Source organism: Myiozetetes cayanensis, unplaced genomic scaffold (assembly GCF_022539395.1).
Source record: "Myiozetetes cayanensis isolate MyiCay16 unplaced genomic scaffold, myiCay2020 scf1, whole genome shotgun sequence".
NCBI lineage: Eukaryota > Metazoa > Chordata > Aves > Passeriformes > Tyrannidae > Myiozetetes > Myiozetetes cayanensis.
This window is the reverse complement of record NW_026086604.1, coordinates 113090879-113110788: the sequence shown is the minus strand read 5'-3', so window position 1 is coordinate 113110788 and position 19910 is coordinate 113090879. Positions and strand designations below refer to the sequence as shown.

General features: G+C 36.0%; 1 protein-coding gene across 3 annotated transcripts in view; it reads left to right on the top strand.

Moving 5' to 3' along the window:
• The window catches only part of LOC126640617 (ubiquitin-conjugating enzyme E2 E2), a 204033-nt gene that overhangs the window by 10159 nt on the left and 173964 nt on the right, over positions 1-19910 (top strand). For 2 of the 3 annotated variants that reach the window (XM_050316584.1, XM_050316576.1), the window contains exon 3: positions 2664-2714. The exons of the other annotated variant lie outside the window; for it this stretch is intronic. In XM_050316584.1, coding sequence (XP_050172541.1) covers positions 2664-2714 — 51 coding nt within the window. The remainder of the gene's footprint in view (positions 1-2663; positions 2715-19910) is intronic. 3 annotated transcript variants of the gene reach the window in all.

The following is a 19910-nucleotide window of genomic DNA, read 5'->3' as shown; positions in this document are numbered from 1 at the left end:
TGGTTGAACTACAACAGATGGAAGAAATGAGAGACTCTTGTTTTCAGAATTTAAGGAACATGGGTTAGGATTTAGGAAGAAGAATGTAAAGTTTTTGATCTAGGAATCAAGTTGTTGCAGTTGTCAATCCATTCTTGACGTGTCTCAGACTCACTGTAATGCAGTGAAATATTAACTGCTCTTACTTGTATATGTAAAGTAAAGGAATGATCTGTGACTATAAAAGTTCAATGCTACCATTCTGTAACTTCACAAAAGGTTGAAAAAACAGAGCAACCCATAAAACATGAAATTGAAGAATCTATGCTACCTAGGTTTTCTGTGGTTTGAATTTGTGATAGTATAATTTCAAAATCATGGCAGAAATTTGTCATATACAGAAGAAATATTTTAAGCCTCTCCCACAGTTGTAAGATCTCCCTTATAAAAGGTGTGAATTGTTAGGATTGTTTAAATGGAGTAACTTTTTTAAAACAACATGTTTATTGTGCCTAAACTTCACTAATTAAAAATGTGTATTTTCAGTGTTACTACAATGATTTGGTGCTTGATTAAGCAATCTGTGCCTGTATTTTTATAAGAAAGGTATGATATTTATTGGGGGAATTCTATGTACTGGAGATATAAATATTTCAATGAGTAGAGGAAGCAAGTAAAAGATCAAATTGCTCCCCCTCAACTGAAGTAACTGTGTAGGGTTGGGGTGCGTGGAAGTTAGAAGAAAATCTAAGCATCTGGAAGAGTGTTTTTATCTTTGCAATTATATCATCTGATCTAATAAATGATTATTACCTCTGCCTACAAATCTTACCCACATAAGTCCTAATTATTTTAGAATAACGAATAATAAAGGCTGCAGTTTCTGGTTCAGGCCGATTCTTCTATTGCCATTGGTTCATTTATTCACTATAGCTGTAAAATCAACTTATAGTGGCATAAGGGGAATTTTGATAGTGGCTGTGAGAGTCCTTAACATGTAAGATTGTGTTTGGATCTTAACATTATACAGAGAATTAAACTGCTCATTTTTATGTTATATATGCCAATATACTTGAATGCTTATTTTGATAAGCCATTTTCTTTGCCTGTATTTATATGCAAAATGGGTAGCAATCATTTTTAACAAGATATGTGTAAGGCAGGCCTGAACTTTTGGCTTGTGGCTTTGGCATGTATTTCAGGAATTTGTGTGGTGTTATTATGCAGGTTTTCTTTCTTAGCATAGGGAATAACAGGAATAACAATTTGCTGCTATACATGAAATCCTGTGAAGGAGAAGGCAAGAAGAAAATACTCAGGGTATCTTGAATTGGTTTACTTTTTCTTCCTCCTTCTGAATGTTCATGTTTTTGCATTGAAGTAGCCTATAAAAAAAGCCTTGGGCACAGTTTATAGGGAAGGTGGCCATTACAGTCTTGCTTATGGCATCATACTTTGGAAACTGTAAACTCCTACAAGTTCCTTTGGGAACTCTGTAAACTCCTACTCTGTATAATTAAATTTCTTCAGAGGTCAAGATAGTGGCTCTCATGCAAATACTGGTGTAAGGGAAAAGAGCCCTTACTGCCAGCTGTGGCAGAGATCAGGAATTCATGGACTTGGCTTGGAAGCGTCAATCTGGGAATATCCAGAAATCCTTGACAACGAAGTTACTCTCCCTGCAGGAAGAACTCTGGCAGGATGCCTGCAATATCTTTATTGGTGACCTGGAGGATATGGCAGAGTGCACTCTAAAGTTTTCAGCCTGCAGCAAGTTTGGGGGGAGCACTTCGTACATGCAGGAGCAATGATACGGCTCAGAGGAATCTCGCCAGGCTGCAGGAGGAGGTTGACAGAGAACTCATGAGATGAGGACTTAAACCCCTTGTAATGATACATACTGGGGACCATCTCTGCTGAGAACGACATGGGGACCCTGGAAGACAACAAACTCAATGTGAGGCAGCAACAAAGGCTGACTGCCTCCTGGGATGTGTTAACAGGGGCATAGTCCACAGGCAGATGGAAGAGCTTTATCTCCCAATACTCAGCTCTCGTTAGACCATACCTGGGATAACATTTACCTGATTTTGATCCCTCAGTAAAAAGAAGGCACATATCAAAGCAAGTCCAGCAATATGACCCCAGGCTAGCCAGGGAGCTGGAGCACTTCGCTTGGGGGAGCCTGATGGCAGACCTGCAATACCTAGGAGGAGGTTATATAGAGAAGACCAGCATGGGCTTATTCTGGATGGGTGAGAGACAATTATCCTTGGAAGCTGGGGGGGTTTTGCCCTGCTATTACAATATACATTAAGAAGCTAAATGTTCTGGAGTGCAAGAGCTTATAAGACATATAGGCAGAGGAGAAATAGAGAAAGAGGATACATGAGACATTCAGTAATTGTGTAAGTGAGCAAAGGACCTGAGAACCCTGACCTATAGAAAAAGTGTGATTTTCTAGGTGGCTGCTCATGGCATTTGTCCCATATTGGAAATTCATGTTTCAGAAAAGATTTAATGTTTGCTTCCATATGTTCTTGTGCAGTTTCATGAAGCCTTATAGCATCAGCTTTCCATCAGAAACTTTAAGAATTATATTTTGTTCCTATTGATTGCTGTAGAAATGGTTGAAAGAAACAGATTGCAAAAAAAGTCCTGATAATATTTTTTTTTCTCTTAAGAATTCAGAAAGAACTTGCGGAAATTACATTAGACCCTCCTCCAAACTGTAGGTAAGTTCACCTGGATTTTATTAATTTGGAATATGGAAATGAAATATGTGGAATTATGGAAACTGCATACAGGAATGGAGTAAATTTTAGCTATGAATTTGTGCTGATTACTTAGTAATTTTTAAATAAAAACTGATAGATAATATGTTGCCTAAATATAAGGAGTTGATATGACATACTTCCCAGTAACCAAAGTGATGTTAAAAATGGATGAAGTCTGTGATGCATTGATAGATAGAGGGCAAAAATCAAATCACCCTTCATTTGAGGCATTAAATTGATAGCATTTTGTTTGATTCTATAAAATGTAATTTTGGTGGCGGTTACCTGGTATGTTTGAGTCCTTTTTCTTACAATTTGTTAACACATTGTGAATATAAAGGACAAAGGAATATGTTATAGGCACAAACTATTACTAATTTTCTGACTGTGTTTGTGGTGATCAATTATGATGTTGGGTGGAAACTTCCTGAAATAGAGTATCTAATCATACAGACTTTCTAATAATGTCTATGTGTTTGTTTGGTTTGGTTTTGGTGGGGTTTTTTTTTGGTCAGGTACATTTACTTCTGGTGTGTTTAAAATTGGCTTTGCAGTGAATGATGAGGTAGACCTAGAAACCCTCGCTGTCTGGTGGCTGGGGCTGGATGCAGTTGTTTTCAGATGGCTGTCTCGGGCTTCTTATCTGTCAGCTTGACATATGGTCAGTGTTGGAGCTGGGCCAGGGCTGCATGCACAGTGCTGCTTAAAGGAGCCCCTGCACCTCCTGTGGTGGGAGGTTAGGTTTGGTGCAGAAAAATAGCTTCCACCCAGTCCTGCCAACCCGTTTCAACTGATGTGGTTAGTAGGTTTCATTCTACTAGTGCAGGAAAAAGAAATGGCTGATTGCATGCAGCTTTTGTAATGAATCCCAGTTTCAGTATCGAATTAACTAAGCAACTGGTAGTAAAAATGACAGTCAGCTTTATTGTTTTGGTCTCATGACAAATGTATGTATGAGAAAATATTCTAACAAGATTTGGTATGGTTGTGCTGGATCTCAAGATATATATAAGTCAAGTGGCTATGTACTAAAGCTCTGTGTAGTGAAGTGGCCTTGCAGTAATAGTGTTCAAAGAGTATTTCAGTCAATTAGGATCAACAGTTTTTTGCTAGATAAAACATTTTAATAGCTAAGCTGTTCTGTCATACTTACAACTGTGTGTGAGTCTTCAATCACATCAAAGCAGTTTCATATGGCAGATTTTACTTCGGTGTTGATGACTGATGCCTATTAGTGGACTGATTTGCTGAGATGAATATAAAACTTCAGTCTGTTGTAGAAGAATGCATGTCTTTGAACTGAGTGTAAAAGGCTTGCAGTTTTTACAGCAGTGTCATTTTTTCTAGTTTTCTGAAGCCTTCCCTTTATAACAAAGCAGTTGTTTCAGTATACAGGATACTGTTATATTTGATTTTCTTTTGCTAGCAAGTGTAAAGTGAGCATTGGCTGTCTTAGTGGAAAGCCCTTAAGTGACTTGCAATTTAAAAAAAAACACAAGTGAGCTGGAGATTTCCTGGGTTTGTTGAATTATTTACACTAATGATAAAATAGCAATAAAGTGCACTGCATGATGCTGTTTTGCAAAATCACAAAATTACATCTAACTTCACGTGTCTGCTGCTTTAACACAGTTCTTAAGATACAGAATTACTTCATGTTGTGATCTTGATAGATAACCATTAGTAACTTTACTATTAGCAAATATGTTTTTATAGTCAATACAGAATCACTTCATTTAGTTTTATGCTCTGTTGACATAGTCTAAACAGTGTTTTCATTTGAACTTCATCTATTTTCTATTATAGTTAAACATTACAAAATAAATACATCAGCCAGACATGATTCTTCAGAGAATAATGAAGAAAGCTGAGCTATTGTGCAGTATATCTTACCCTAAAGTATTGATACATTCTTTCTTGGGTTTAGTGAAATTTAGATCATTGTTATAAGACATTATATTTTCTGTTAAAAAACCCCAGCCATATTTTATAAAGATAAATTCCTTACAGATGTAGGAATTTAATGCTACTTGAAATGGTTGTGATTCCAGCTTGCCTTCACTATGTGTACTGTTTTATATATAAAATAAGTTAAGATTGGGCAATAGGAATGTGATGAATCCCAAAACTAAATGTCATAGAAGGCATGAAAAAAGCTTTATTATTCAAGAATACTGTCTTAAGTAGTTACTTAGGACGTTCTGATAGGCAGGATATGGAGCTGAATTGGAACTTGGGTGGAATATTGCAAGTAGGTTTGCAAGACTTTCCATTAACTACACCAGGCCAAAGCTTCAGGGTTTTCCCTTTCAGGAAAAAAATCCAAAATGGAACTGTATCTGTAGTACAGTAGGGTCCCTCGATGGCATGTTGGCTACATAGTCCGTACAAGCTCCAAAGCAGTTGCAGCTTCCACTGCTGCAGCAGCTGCAATCTTAACATTTCCCCTGCCTCATCCTCATGAAGAGGATAGGCTGTATAATCTTCGTGTTTGTCTGGAAGACAAAAAAAGTCTTTCTCACAAATGTGCCTTGTAATTGGCACATTATCACTGCTGCGACTTGCAGCATCTTTCCAAAAATGTGGAAAGCTGTGGGGTTTAGAGTTTGTAAAAAAAAAAAAATCTGTCACTTTTGGCTTTAAAAGAAGATTTAGTGTTATAAGAAACTAAGAGCTGCCTGCCTCCCTGGGTATTCATATTCTGTAGTTTGGGTACTGGGCGATGGAAAGAGTCCTCTACACTCCACAAAGTTTGGCTCCTTCCTCAGGACTGAGAATGTATAATGTTCTAAACATAAAAAAGCCATGCTGAGGAGGGGGGTGTGGGAGTTGAGCAGTGTAATCATTGCTATTTTTGGAGGAAGGCATGTAATAAAAAAGCCTGTTATACTTCACATTTAACAGAAAGAACTGGATGGTTTTCAGTATATGTTTTCCCATCCCTCCCCCCATTTTACTTTTTTGTTGAGCTGAATTTACTGTCAAGGAGAGTCCTGAATGTGAAGGAGGTACATTTGTGTTTCAGATTTGCAGCATTGTGAAATTTCAGTTTGTCAGGAGATAATATGCCTAAATTGTAGACATTGGCCACTCTTCTTTTTTTTCCACCTCATTGAAATGCTAAAGCTTTATTACTAGAAATGTTGCACATATTATACCTTGGAGTAGTGCAGAGTATACCTTTTCTCTCAGGCGATAAAACCTTCATATTTAAGTATCATTTTCATATATTACCTTGCTAAAAACAGGGAATAGTTGAGAAATCTTGTAGCTAGAATAATGCCTTTTCAAACTTTCCCATATTTTGGACTGCCTCTTGTCCAAGACAATAGATGTCATAGAATACAACTACTGTTGTCAACATTGTATACTATTTCCCTTCTCACTGGCAAGAGAACAACATCTCTGTGGCAACTTATCCCAATTGCTTACATGGGAAAATAATATTTGGAAAATATTTAATGTATTTTTAGCTTCTTTCAATGCAAACTTAACAGCTGGAAACAAGGAGAGCCAGCACAAAGTGAATAGCAGCTCTCTGTGGACACCCCTTGGAGCAACTGCTCAAAATTTTCCTGTTAAGTCACTGATATTACCTATCTTCCCCTTCATGTTTTCTTTTGATGTTTTTTTGTGTATTTTTCACCATTCTTCTATTTTCTGTGTATTTACTGCAATTTCTATTATGTTTTATACATTTTATTTCTTTTTCCCTGTAGCAATATAGGTAGTGCTTGAGGCTCAGAAGTATACTGTAAAGGACTGTGCAACTTAGTGGGAAAATTGACTGGTTCTCATTCCAAAACTATCAGTTTAAAACCCTGCATGTAGTCTTATCTCTTGTATTAGTTTGGAATCATTATGTTAATTCCTTGCTTTTTATACTATTTGCAAAATTGATAAAAACCCAAACTTGATCCTAGTATTTTGCTTGTGAAAACTAATCACACTGAAAATACTTACAATGCAGTTCTTTTTGGGGTGATGTGGTGAAGTGGAATGGCAAAATGTTCTGTTTGGCTTAGGGGGGAGGTCAGTGTGCCTCATGGATGTCTCTTGCTATTAATGACTGTATGGAGCCCAACATTCCTGTTTAGTATTGCTCTGACTCTGTTGTTGCTGAAATGCTGAGGCTGGGATCTTCACAACTCAGAGACTATGTGAATTCCATCAACTTCAGTTATTGTTCTCAGGGCCACCTGTCTAAACTCCTACCTAGTGCTGCTTAAAAGCTAAAGAGATGTCACGAGTATCAGGAGCAGAAAATGAGTAATACCCTGGGAAGACTGGGAGGCAGAAGGTAGCGAGCCTTGCTCTACAGTGCAGGGAGAGAGAAGTGTAGGGATGTAGAGAAGCAGGTACAGCAAGTATCTGCTGTGCAGTTGTGCTCAGTGGTTTTGATTGTTTGAGTTAGGGATGCATCAGTCTGTTGCCACAGACACGTGACTGCGATGCATGTGACACTAATGTGTGAGCAGGATGAAAACTGGAGTAACAAATGCTTTCTTTGAATGTTTTCCCTTACAATCATTTCCAGCCTGAATCCAGGCTGCCTTTCCATTATGTTACCCATGGAGTTTACCTTCTGCCTGTATAGGCTTCCTTTGATGTGCTGCTAGTTCTCTATAACCTTCTAGAGAATATGTAACACAGAACATTGTGTGCAATTTTGCCTGCCCTCTTTAGAATTTACAGAAAATAACAAAATGTAATCAAAAAGATAAGCATATAAGTGGTTGATATTAATGTGCAGGATGCTGTTGGTTTTAAATCCATGAGGTATTAACAATCGAGGATAGGGATGAATGAAAAATTTGTTTGAGTGCTTACTGTAACTGCTTTGTTTTTAAATTTTGAGTCCCTTTCTGCTTCAAAAGAAACAAGAAACAGGCCCCAAAAACATGCAAGTTAGCGATCGTACTGGGATTATATTTTATAATTGCAACCATACTGTATTTTATCACTTGAGTTAGCTTGCCTGTTTTTTATAACTAGTGGGGGTTTTCGATTTATTACCTGGGTACCTTGAAGTACCTCAGATGAAAAATGTCAGGTTACTTTTTAATGTGTAATCATTTCATTCCTGTAGTAATTTTCCTATAAGGCAGTGTGGGACTATCATTTGTGCTTTCAGGTCTGAAGCATGTAACTGTATTAAAACATCTATTTAAAATATCTGTTTATTTTCACTGTAAAAGTGACCTTTCAATGTTCACAGAGAATCTTTTTTAAAAAAATAGTGCACAGATGTTTCTTTTCGTGGGTCTTCCATGTGTCAAGATGCAGTGTACTTGGAAGGCCATCTAAAATATAGCTGATGTTTCTTCAGTGATCTGATATCTTTGAAAATATATGTTTGATATGAAAAAATTAAATTAGAGAGCAATAAGCTTTTTGCTTGTTTGTTTGTTTTCATTGAATAAACTGAGTTCTGAATATCTGCTTGATTGCATTTCTGCTTGCAGTCATGGGATGATTTTAGGATGATTAGATGCAACACTCAAAAGCTTCAGGATGTATTGTGGCTATTGGTGGCTTTAAATGTTAGCAACTTTCATGAAGACGAGAGGGGAAATAGAAAAAAGGCAGTAAAGGGAACCTGCCATTGGCTGCTTGCCAGGTCTGGCAGCCTTACTCAATGATGAGGAAGTAAAGAACTGTCTGACAACATCCATTAATACCTCCCAGCATAACAATACCTCCATGTGATTTCTACCAGTTCTCCCAGTTTTTGAATGATGACAGCTTCTCTCCCAGGAGGAGAAGAAAAGAGAAACTAGTATTACAGAAGAATAAGAATACTTCAGCAAACACTGTGTGAGTGCAGATTTGGAAGGTCAGGGAGATGCCAGAGCACATCCCATGGCACAGTTGAAGCAGAGAAATGAGATTGGGGCATAAGGAGGGGTCATGATGATCACACATTCCTTGAAGCAGGAAAGGGCAGAAAAGTGCTCAAAAAGCAGCCTGTGATGGACATGGAAGGGTTCCTTGATATTTGCAATGTGCTTAGTGTGGAAGATAACTAAAGCTCTAGTCTAAATTGTAAGTTGGGGGAGGTAGTGTGAAGAACTGTAACAAGGGTAAAATGAAACACTCTGATGCTTTTAGTGTGGGGAATTCTGAACAGAGAAATTCTCTTCCAGCAGTTTCATATTGAGTTACAGCTGGTCTTTGTAAGTCAGTCTCCTAGGAAGTACAAGAGAAATCCCCAATGCTTTCAGCTCCAGAATTTTTCAGATCGCCTTTCATAAACGTTTCTTTTTCCTTCTCCTAAGTAGCTAAACAAAGGTGGGTTTTTAGTTTGTTAGTTCACAGGGTTTTTTGGGTGGGTTTTTTCCCCTCTGTGAGCCTCTGAGAATTTGTTTTATAATATAAAACTGATATTTATATGCATGTTTTTCTAATCTCCTCAGTGCAACCCTCATAAAACACACAAAAAGACCTTTCCCCCCACGAAAACCTAAAATAAGTGTGTAAAACAATCATTGCTTGACTGCAAGGGAAACAAAACCACCTTGGCTGAGAATTGACACCATTGTTAGGAGACTTTGCAGAGAAATATCTGAGCATGTGGCTTTTAAATGTAGTTAGCTATTTCTGTGGGGTTTTTCCCCTGATTTTTCCCCAAATATAGACTGATGTCTTGTATGAAAACTATGTAAGGATCAATTTCTTTACAGAAATTTGATAGAGTAGAATTATTTGAAACTGTGACTGTGGTAGGGACTATTGCACTGAGCGAGCAGTCACTGCCATTTCATGATAATCATGTAAAAAACATGCTTTTATTAGCAACTCATTACCCTTTAGTAATTTATTTGTTATTGAATAAATGGGGGAAATGGAAGAAAATGGAAGATATTTTGTCTGTTGGTTGGAACTGACAGCATTACTGATAATGAAGTATTTGTTTCCTTAAATAAATGGCACAATCTCAGAAGTGCCTAACACTGTAGTCTTCAGTACACTCACATTTGAGCAGAATTTGAACTCTGCTCTTTTCTGTAATATTTAAAAATGATTTCCGTTTCAGGAAAACTTGAAAAAAGCATATGACAAATTCATGTTATTTCCTAAATGCTATTCTGTGCCTCTTATTCCTTGCAAAGAAAAAATAGTGGTTTTCCATCTCCTTGGAAATCTATTAAAAAAAAAAAAAATCAATCTTTCTCAGTTTCAATACCACAATTGTACAGCTTTTTAACAGCTATTAACCTAGTCCACTTTATTGTTTTGGGGGGTTTGGTTTTTTTGTTGTTTTGGCTTTTTGTTGTTACTAGTTTTGTTTTGGGGTTTCTTTTGCATAGGCACTACAGTCTAAGGCAATGCTGTAATTTTTCTTTTATTCTTGGTATACATGGAATGTATACAAATTAACAATTAATAGTCTGAATTAAATGAAATTGTTTTCCAAAATCTCCTGGCAGAAAAGCTGCTATTTAAGACTTAAAAGTCATGAACTAGTAACAGAGCATGCTTTACAGCGTTTAGGAAACAAACTCTGAAATTGATCTGGGTGCTGTTTTCTTGGTGTGCAGTAAAACTTATTTATGCTGTAGTTACACATTTGCAGCTTTGTTACAAGCTTTTTGGGGTATCTAATTGGCTGCAGCTTTGAATCATATCATAAACATGCCAAACGTTGCTAATTACAATTAAGATATCTACTTGAAATAATCTTTGTTTTCATTTTCTCTGGCAATTTATTTTTTTTCACTTATTTACATGCCTTTAATTTTTCATTTTAACAGTTCTTGCAACACTTTAATTTATTTTTGTTTCAAGGCTGTGGAATTGGATTAAACAGGGTTCTTTAAATACTTCCATGTTTCTTGGAAAGAAGCCAGGTACTGTGTATCCGTTTAATAGAAACCATGCTTGGCAGTGCCTCACATATGGCAGCTCGTGTTTGTGTGGTAAGGCATTATGTATTTTAAATATTACCTTTTATACAATAGTCAAATTTATACCAGAATCCGAAGTTTCCTCTGATTAATGTTAACATTCTGGGTTTTTAGGGAGAAATATGTAATCAAATACATAATTTAGTATCTGCACTGTACAAAAGCCATATTTATGTGGCCTTTATTAACTTGCGATGCATACTGTGCCTAGAGGAGGCTATAGGTGAGTGGTAGGATGCTTTTGTGATACTCGCAGCCTTTTCATGTTGGAAATATTGTGGAGATCAAGGTGGAGATTCTGTAGCTACGACTGAAATGTAAGGGTTTGTGTTTAATTTAGTAGATTTTTATTTGAATAAGCGGTACACCATTATAGGAATTACTCTTGAGTAACACTTGACACAGCTGACACCTTAAAATTTCTCCAGTTTTTTTTCTGGTTTGGTTGTTGTTATATTCCTTTTTTAAAATTATTTATATCTTACTGTTAATTTTATGGAATTTGGAGCTTAGTATAGAGTTTAAGAATTTTAAAGCTTTTAAAGGCATTTGTTCTGGATTATCTGGCTGTAGACAATCTTTTAGTATAAAATTCAGCAGTGACTTTGTAATGAAATTTCTTTATCAGAAAATAATATTATTGTTCAGTGGAGAAATAGTGAATAATTTCATTCTTTCAAAATGATTGCCGCATTCTTAGTACAGGTTGGTTTTGGGGGAAGGAGGTCTTTTTATTTCTGCAAGATTAACTGAAGTTCAATTTAACTTTTGTTTGGGAAGTATTGACAGTAATCACCATTGAATATATATATCATAAATCTAATAGAGATTTTTATCCTTTTTATTATAACTTTAAAATTGCCAAAGGAAATTTTTTTCTTTCTGTGACACCAGTGCAGTATTTTTTGCATGTATCAAAATTCTATGGGTAATGCATGTTACCTGTAGTAATCGTAATGTTCTTTCCTGTAGTAGCAAACTGGATTTATTTTACATTTTAAGGTGTTCTAATTCTAGAATGGCTTTTATTTTTAAGTGTTTTATTACTCTAATTTATGATTAGTCTGTTTACACATAAGAAGGCAGTATTTAGGACTTTATACTTCTGAGATAAATAGATTTAGGTTTTTAAAGATAATTATAGTATTCTTAAGAAAACTATATGATGTCAACTGTAAGGTCATTTTACCATAGGTGTGACCCAGAGAATTTTAAAATTCTGTACAGTCTCACTATTTGCAATCATAGGTAGCCTAAATAGGGTAAATATATGTATTACCTATAAAATTAGGCATATTATAACCCATTAAGAGAGAATCGACGGAATGTAATGCATTTAATTTTCAGAGAAGTTATGACTGAAAAATTAGATATCTGCCTATCATGCAATTTCAGAATTGTTGATATAAGTAATTGATAGCTAAGCTTGTAGCCGTGGCATTTAGAGTTGCAAACCAGGGATTAAAAATAAAATTTGAAATCTGGGGCTTGCAGCCAGTATGGGTTCACAGGAATATTAGTTTCAGAACCACTGTGGTAAATGCAGCACTAGCTTTTACAGTAACATGAAGTAACAGTGGATGGGATTCACTGAGTGTTCTAGGTTAAACTGTTGGCTGAAGTTAATTGGGCTTGAGTTTTGCACAGGCACTTTGACTTACTCTCTAGTTTGAAAGTGGACCATTCCTATTATTTCAGATTTTGTTGGATAGCTAGAAAAGCAGGGCATTCTTGACTGAACCTTTTTTGGAAGTGTGTCTGCCTTTTGATTACTGTAGAAAAGTTAGCCTTTCTCCATTTTGTATTGGAGTAAGTTCATTTTTCTGCAGGGGACATCATGGGACACACTTGGGCTTGCTCATTCAAAATATTCTGTGGGAGTGCACTTTTTAACACTGCACCTCTCAGAAAACTGATATTGCTTCCTGGGTCAGAAACACAACCATGGCTTCTTGTATCTCCTGCGTACAATCTGTGATATTGCCTGCCAAAAACAATCCTCTGGAGTCAGTTTGTGCCACAGGTACAAAGACTAGGTTCTTTGTCTCCCTTTCCTGAGGTACTTGTATAACATCTGCTGTAGTTTAGCTCAGAGAAAATAGTCAGCTCTTGTGGGGGGTAAAAACCCAAAACCGATGTGCCCTTCTACATAATTGGCTGCTTGTTTATTTGTGTTCTGTTACAGATAAAATAAGACCTGTCAGTCTATAAAAATATTTCTAAAAGAAGGCTTGCTTCACTGCCATGTCTTATTCACAGCCATGTCCTGTCTGTAGCAGCAAGAACAGTAAGACACTTTGACACACAGTGTGCACATTACAAAAATGAAGTGTCATATGGCTGTAAACATTTTCACAGTCACTTGTCATGCCATGTTTAAAAGTGGGAAATTTTTAGGGAAGATGACTCAATTTTCTTCCTTCCGCGGGTGTCCGGGCTGCCCAGAAGGGAAGAAGCATCTACTTAATAGGCATTTCAATGGACTGTTGTGGACACAACTACTACAATCCTGGTTGCATGGGTACATTCCTCAACAGTCTGTCAACACAGTGATTTAAGCATCCGTGCAAGAGGACTATTTTGAATTTTGATCCAACGTTAACAAAATTGGAGTTTTGGGTTTTGTTGTTGTTGGGATTTTTTGTGCTTTTGTTCATAAGATGTAATCTTGAAAGAATAAGATCATGTGATCACAAGTATCATTGGGATGGGAAACTGTCTAGCTGATAGGCATCACATAATCAACTTGAAAATCTCATTTGTGTCTGGAATTACTGTAGTGCAAATCAGATTTAAATTCATGATTCAAGTATAATGATCTCCTGCATCGCAAACCTCCCTAAGAGATATTTAATTAATAATGTATATTAACTGTGAGTCTTTTGGTATATGTGTGTCATACATTTTCAGGTAGCCACAAATGCAGCCTCAAAAGCCCAAAACTTGGTGAAGATGTTTTGCAACAATCTGCTCTGCTCCTTACTGAATCCAAGTAGTTGAGGGATGACAGCTATCTCAGTTTCAGTAGAATCTTTATGATTTATGTGATAATGATAATTTTATTCTGCTGCCAGTACAGAGCACTTTGCAGACTGATATCAAGGTTAATTGTCACTTTGAGAAGAACTGAAGCACAGTCTGCCAACCTGATGCTCTGCTCAACTGAGAAAGATAATTGTTATTCAAGTAGTATTTAAATGAGCCCAAATGCTGATAAATACACAACCAAAATACTTGATTTTTTCTCTCATGTTTATTCACTGTGTTAGAGAACGAGGTCATCACTGTGTATAAATATCACTAATGGACGCAGTAGTAAAAACATGCTGAGTATTTACAGAACTTAAAAGGAGTAGTCCCCCCACTCCTGTGTGGGCTAAGGGGAAGTACTTTAGGCTTGAGTTCCTCTTGTCAACACATCCTAATTCTTCTGTGTTGGTGGCTGCTTTTAGCAGTTGTACTGTTACCTTTTATGTGACACCTTACTAACTGTGACCTGACCTTATTGATACATCTGAGAGGTTTACAATTTGTGCTGTGCCTCACAAGTTCCTAGGATTATTCCAAGCTCCACGTATCTCGTGTTGGTTCTAAAGTTGGTTTATTTTTTTTCCCTCTGGGCTTGGGGAATTGTAAGCATCACAGTGCCCAGAGAAACAGTGCAGAAACATGCAAATATTGCTGTAGTTAGCAGATTGGATCTTTTCTGTTCTTGGTGGCTGCATGACTTTTTAAGGAAGCTGTTCAGCTGTATGCAGTTCTGTATCCCAGAGAGCAATGAGGCTGTCCCAAAATCTGGGACTGGCTTTGTTCAATTTACATAACCCCTTTCACCCAAGGGTCTTCAAAATTATGATTTTCCTGTGAATTTTGAAACAATTCAGTTGAATAGAATGCACACAGTTTATTCCACCTGCTACTCCCTGAGAGGATATTTTTTCCTCCTGTGCAGTTTAAAAAATTATTGGTTGCAGGGGTCTCTTAGCCTTGAGAATTTTTAATTTATTTTGCTACAGTATTACCTGTCTTTATACTCATGCTGCTGTTCTTTCCAACATTGTCAAACTGACTTTTTCCTTATTCATGTGAAAATGTCTGGCTTATGTTGAGTGATTTGTTTGTTGCTAATATATCAGCAAAGTGGGTTCTGTTTGTTTGGGGGTTGTTTTTGTTATTATTATTTAGGATGTTAATTTGGTGCAATTTTTGAATTAAATAACTGGACTTTTGGACTAAATTAAAACTCTAGACAGACTACATTATAAATATGTAAAAAAACTGCGTGAAGTGCAGTAAAATGATAGAATAATTACTTATAAGACTTCAAGAAGTATAAATAAACTTATCGTAATGGTTTATGTCAAGAGAATTATTTTTGCCATGACAATCCATAAATTCCTGGCTAAGGTGTTTGCATATTAGTATTTTGTAGGAGAACAGTTTATTACTTAACTGGTAAGAGACCACTTGCTTGTTAATTTAAATCTGTTATTTGATATGCATTGTAGTCCTGTGGCTAAGAAACATAAATGCCTAAATGGATTGTTTTAAGTCCTAAATGCTTCCATACATTTCTGTGACATTTGTAGATCCTGTATGGCTTAGTAGCTTTCCACATGACTAATGAAGATTTTAACAAGCAAAATGGAAAAGGGCCAACTTGTAATTGTTAGTGCAGTGGCATAATCATCCATACATGGTTTGTTTGTTATAGCTCAGCAATAAAAGAATGTTCCAAAGAGAAAACAACGGAGATGATTAGTAAGTAGCACAGTGATGTGGGACCATCCAAATACAGAAGCTGTCTAGCTGGGTTATTAATTTACTTCAGTATATGCTTTCATTTTTCTTATCATAAGAGGCACCGATAATGTCAAATTTTAGTAGCCATTTACACAGAGTTGCTAAGAAGTTTTTTTTCTTGGATAAATGGATGTGTTGTAAGAGTGTAGTGAGTGCTACATGTTGTTCACACTACCAAACTGATTGGAGTTTACTTAATGCATATATGAAAGGGGGAAAAATACCTGTCAGGAAGACAGCTATTTTTAAACAATATAAAGTTTATCTGATGTCTAACAAAGATATAGATAAATAACTTCAGCATTTATATTGTAACAATTACAAAGGCTACAAAATAAGCATTCTTTTGGCTGTGTATTGATTGAAATGAAATGAAATCAGAAACAGCAGTGCGTTGTGATAAGTGATGGAGAGAAGACTCAATTGCATAATAGTTGCTGTTACTGCTTTACAGGTTTTTTTGCTGAATTTGTTGGAAGCAAGTTTTAAAACCAAAAAGAAACAAAAAATACTTATATATAAAATAGAAAAATGTAAATTTGCTGCTTATAGGTGAAGAGGCAGTGTATTAGTATCTGTTTTTCAAGTGTAAATGCCATTCAGTTTTAAAATTTCCACTGAGTTTACAGATTAACTTTGCCCACCACTTTATTCACCTTTAACAAAACAGTTGATTTGCAAGCCTTATGCTCTTTTCTTCCAGCTTCTGCTCCATATTCTTTCATACCTTTGATACAGTGGCTTGAATCATCAGCATTTTCTAAAAAGGCAGGCTAGAAAAGCTGATTAATTGGTTGAGTTAGTTTTGAACTTAATTAAAATGTGTCCAGATAGATTATTTTTTTTTTAATTCCTTGGTTTCTGTCTTATTTAGAGTTATATTAAGTCTATTGATTTTAAACTGAATCAATGTAAACCTTATTTTGAAATGTTCTTTCAGTGTTTTTGACTGTTTTAGCTAAAAATAGTGTTAAATCATGTTTTTCTTGAACAGTGAAAGTTTAGACATAGGTAGGCCTTCAGCTAGGTGCCCATTTTGCTTCTTTATTCCTTAGTTCTTCCTGAAGAAAAAAACAGAAAGTCCAGGAAATAAGTTGTTCATTGCAGAAATGTCAACTAATCATAGCTAACTTCTTCACCTTTACAAATTTTATTGGTTTCAGTGATTTTGTTGGACAGTGATTTTGTTTGTGTTATTTTAACACAAAAGATGTTTTTGAAGGCAAGATTAACGTGTGTTGTACCTCATCATTTTTGGTGGCATCTGCTGTACAGCTTCTGTTAAAATGAAATTCTTTAGGGAAGAGGAAGCCCAGGGAGATCTTACCCAAGTGTTTAAATAGCAAGAGGGTGTATAGAAGATGGAACCTTTTCAGATGTGCCCACTGACAGGACAAGAGGCAACAGGTGCAAACTGAAACAAGGAGGCTCAATCTGAACATCAGAAAACACTTTTACACTATGAGGTTGACTAGGCACTGGTACAGGTTGCCCAGGGAAGTTGTGGAGTCTCCATCCTGAGTGATAATCAAAAGCAGTCTGGACAGTCCTGGGCAACGGGCTGCTGGTGGCCCTGCTTGATGAGGAGAGTTGGACAAGATGACCTCCAGAGGCCCCTTCCAATCTCATCCTTTTCTGGAATTCTTTGATAAATATAATGTAATTTGTTTGTTGGTTTTGGCTTTTGGGGTTTGTTTTCTTGTTGAGAACCATGATTTTTCCAGCATTTTTTTTGAGTTTACAGATCATTAAAAGAACCTAAGGTTCAGTTTCTATACTTCTTTTGGACTGAAACAATGAGGGTGAGATGTGGTTTAAAAATGGACATGTGTGGCGGTTGACTCACATTCTGTGAGTTTACCTTTATGTAATGTATGAACATGTTCGTTACAAGTTTTGCTTTTGTTGTCCCTTAAGAAACCAGATGCAGTATTTCTTCTTAGAGCAGAATGTGGCTTGTGTTTGGCAATAATTGATTTAAACTAAACGTTGAACTTAGAGAAACCGTGGAATAGATGTGCCCAACTTTTGCCCTTTTTGAATTGACTACTAATTTTTGGCATGAAATTTAAATTCATGAATTAAATCTTTGATTGAAAATTTTGCAGAACTGTTTTGTTTGAGCAGCATGCAACTATTTTAATCACCTTGATTGCACTATTTTATATTTAGACTTCTAATAAATGAAATTAGCTGACTGTTGTGTTTTAACACTGAAGGTTTATGCTGTTAAGTGCTTCCACTTGCATGTTTTAGTGAAGTTTATAAACAGTTACGAAGAAGTCTTCTTATACTGAACATTTTTTTTTTTTTTTACACATTTGAAAGTTACTGGACTCCTTTGCATTTATTGCATTTGCTTTTGAATAAAAAACAAGAGCCAGCCAGCTCCTTAGGGCTTTCTAAATAGAGGCAGCTGAAATCCCTCATAAATATATAACCCGTTTCACATACTCAGACACATCTAACTCCAAATACAGGAAGAGATCAATCAACAACTAACTTCAGAGTCATCCTGCAGAATTGCCAAGTCCCTTGTTATGAGCAGCGGTGTGGCTCCTGGTCTGCATGAGGGAGGATCTCTAGCATTCTCTTCCTGGTGTGCCGAAAGGGTAGTAAGTAGTTTAAAAAGAACACCACCCTTATTACTCAAAATGTTCTTTTATAACAGAGCAGTAAACATTCTAGTCCTTTCATTTGCTTCTAAAAGCAGTAACTAAATTGATCAGCAAAAAAAAGGAGTAAATTATACACTTAAACTTTGCCTTGCAGTGGTATTCAAACCTCAGAAAAAGGTCTTGCTGATGACACATTGAGCACAACGTAGATTAGGTGAAGAACTGGCACTGAATACACTAATGAAAGGTCAGGACCTGTATTGGCTTATTACTGTCATATTACATTCCACTACACGAAATTTCAGAAGATGATTCTTAAGAGGCAGGAGTGGCATTTCTGAGATGGCAAATAGAAGCATCTTTCACCAAAGATGAGGAGCAAAAGATAATCGAGGGGTGTGTGGCTAAAAAGTCAGGAGACATTAATTCATCCTACAGACTACATTAAAAAAATAGTTATGCAATGACTTTTTTTCATTTCAAAAATAATCTGAAAGGCTGTCAAATGAGTGTATTGGTGTTGAAATTTCTTTAGAAGTTTACGAATTTTTAAAAATGAAGCTTAAAAATTTATGAACATGTATTTTTTAAAACAATGTTTCTTCTGTTTCAGCACTTTTTGTTTAAAGAAGCCAAAACTTAACCTCAAATCTTTTAAAGACATCCTTTGAAGGACTACACATTAAGCCTGGTATATTGATCGATCTGGAATGCATTTTTTGCATAATTTTGATGGGTTTGGTTTTTTTTCTTCTTTCAGTTTAACCAAATATAAACAAAAATATCAGTTGTTTCTTGCAGTCCATTAGCTTTGCAAACCATTTGAATTTCATTTGTGGACAATTTGGTCCATTCCTGTTACTGCAGAGCTTTGGTGCTCTTATACTGAAGGCTTAACGGTTAACGCTTGTGATTTTCAATTCATTGGCTTTCTCCAGTAATTTTTTTATTTAATTACAGTTTAATGAGAGCGGGCAGAGTAACTTCAACATTGTTTTAGATAAGGGTAACAGTAGGAGAGGAGTATCCTGTTGCTGATGGTCCACATACTGCTTAAAAGAGATACTTTCCTTCCTAAAGAGCCCAGTGGTTCCTCATGTAAGAAATAAAAATTGCTGAAAAAGCTTTTGAAAATAGCTTTTAAATTGCTATGCAATTTGAAGTAACCAAACCAGAGGATAAATTTAACAAGAGCACCTTTGCTGCCAGTGTGTTCTTGTATAAACATTCATATTGTAAATAGTCATATGTTTAAGTAAGAACTTTATTTAGACCTTGTGGTTAGTGAACCTGTTCATCATTAAAAATGCCAGTAATAGAGCATGTGACATAGCAGTGGCCTTTTCATACCACAGAAACTAAAAGAAACTATATTAACCTAGTAATCTGGATAAATGTTGAAATTAGGAGGGAAAATGAGTGTATTCATTGGGACTTCACTGGGTTCTATGAAAATGGCAAGAATTTATATCTAGATCAACCAGTGAATTGTAGTTGCTTTTAATCTGTAGATTGTCTGCAACAGAGTTTAGGAAAAATACTCCTTGTAATGGTAATTGCCTAAAATAACAGTGGCATTAAGACAAAAAAAAATTGGGTACTTGAAACTAAGAGCATTTTTCTTACTCTGATAGCTTCTATTCTTCTTCCTAAGTACTTGGAAAACCAGCTATTTAACATTTTTGGTAACAAGATGTTCACCCCTTGTGGTGTTTTGTGGTTTCTGTTAGAGACTTCAGTTATCTCCCTTTGTTTATTTATGTTCTTCTACTTCTTGTTACGAAGGGGAAGTGAGCCCTCTGGACTTGGGTCTATATGGATAAAAT